This window comes from Mustela lutreola, chromosome 10 (genome assembly GCF_030435805.1).
Source record: "Mustela lutreola isolate mMusLut2 chromosome 10, mMusLut2.pri, whole genome shotgun sequence".
NCBI classification, from domain to species: Eukaryota; Metazoa; Chordata; class Mammalia; order Carnivora; family Mustelidae; genus Mustela; species Mustela lutreola.
In genome coordinates this window covers 107,162,241-107,163,403 of record NC_081299.1, presented here as the reverse complement: position 1 = coordinate 107,163,403, position 1,163 = coordinate 107,162,241, and the positions used below count along the sequence as shown (strand labels likewise).

Here is a 1,163-nt window from a genome sequence, read left to right as displayed (position 1 = left end):
TACTTGTCAATGAGGGCTATGACATGCCTGGGGAAGAAAGGTTGCTGGGGAATAAGCCCCACTGAAATGGAGCTGAACAAATTGACTTTAATTCCTCCTCCTGAACGGGCCCAGAAATTATCAAAGCATATTTTACTTTTCAAGTGTGTGTAGGGGTGGTCAGCCAGAGGAGGTGAGTGGCTGTAAAGAAACATTTGGCATTGAACTGCCTTCCATCCTAGATAATCCCTGGTCATATTATCTGTTCTTTGTGTAGGTCCAGCCTCCTGTGAAGCATGAGTTCCCACCAGCAAAAGCAGCCCTGTACCCCTCCCCCCCAGCCTCAGCAGCAGCAGGTGAAACAGCCCTGCCAGCCTCCACCCCAGGAACCATGTGCCCCCAAAACCAAGGAGCCATGCCACACCAAGGTTCCAGAGCCCAGCCACACCAAGGCTCCAGAGCCCTGCCACACCAAGGTTCCAGAGCCCTGCCACCCCAAGGCTCCAGAGCCCTGCCACCCCAAAGCTTCAGAGCCATGCCATCCCAAAGTTCCTGAACCCTGCCATCCCAATGTTCCTGAGCCATGTCCCTCAACGGTCACGCCAGCACCAGCTCAGCAGAAGACCAAGCAGAAGTAATGGAGTCCACAGTCAAGCAAGCCCTGGGGAGCCAAACACCGAATGCTGAATCCCCTCTCCCATTCTGCTTCTGTGTCTTACTTACAATTAGCATGCTGTCACCCTGAGTCATACCCTCCCTCTTCACATCCTCTACAAAGATTTCCCTCCCATTGCTCTGCAGTGCTCTGAGCCTCTGAATGAAGCTAAGAGTCTCACTGGCGAGCTACTCTTTTAACTGCTTAGGGCTTACCCAAAGAGAGGCCTGGGGATCAAGTGGATCTTTTCTGCCCTATCCCCATTAAATCACTTTTAACTCCATAGCTGGCTGTGCTTGTCATTGGCTGACTCAACTTTTTCATTGTTCTCTCATCAGGAAGCAGTAAAGGGCCTGGCACAGGCACTGAGAGCATGGGTGCATGTGTGTGTGTGTGTGTGGTGGGGGGTTTGGCGCTGGCAATGGGTCAAGGACACCCAGAGCCTGTTACTTTGGGCAGCCTTAGCTAGAGCATGGTTTCTTTTGCACCTGATTGAGTCTCATCTGAGTATAGATGGTACCTGTCTCAA

General features: G+C 52.0%; 1 protein-coding gene across 2 annotated transcripts; it reads left to right on the top strand.

Moving 5' to 3' along the window:
- Positions 1 to 275: 275 nt before the first annotated feature.
- Positions 276 to 617, top strand: LOC131810009 (cornifin-A). Of its 2 annotated transcripts, XM_059137554.1 has the most exons (2): positions 276 to 407; positions 480 to 617. In XM_059137554.1, exons 1-2 carry the CDS (start codon positions 276 to 278, stop codon positions 615 to 617), a joined length of 270 nt encoding a protein of 89 aa, XP_058993537.1. The 2 variants fall into 2 exon arrangements, with proteins under 2 accessions (XP_058993537.1, XP_058993538.1); XM_059137555.1 differs by having other exon boundaries at positions 276 to 617.
- The last annotated feature ends 546 nt before the right edge of the window (positions 618 to 1,163 follow it).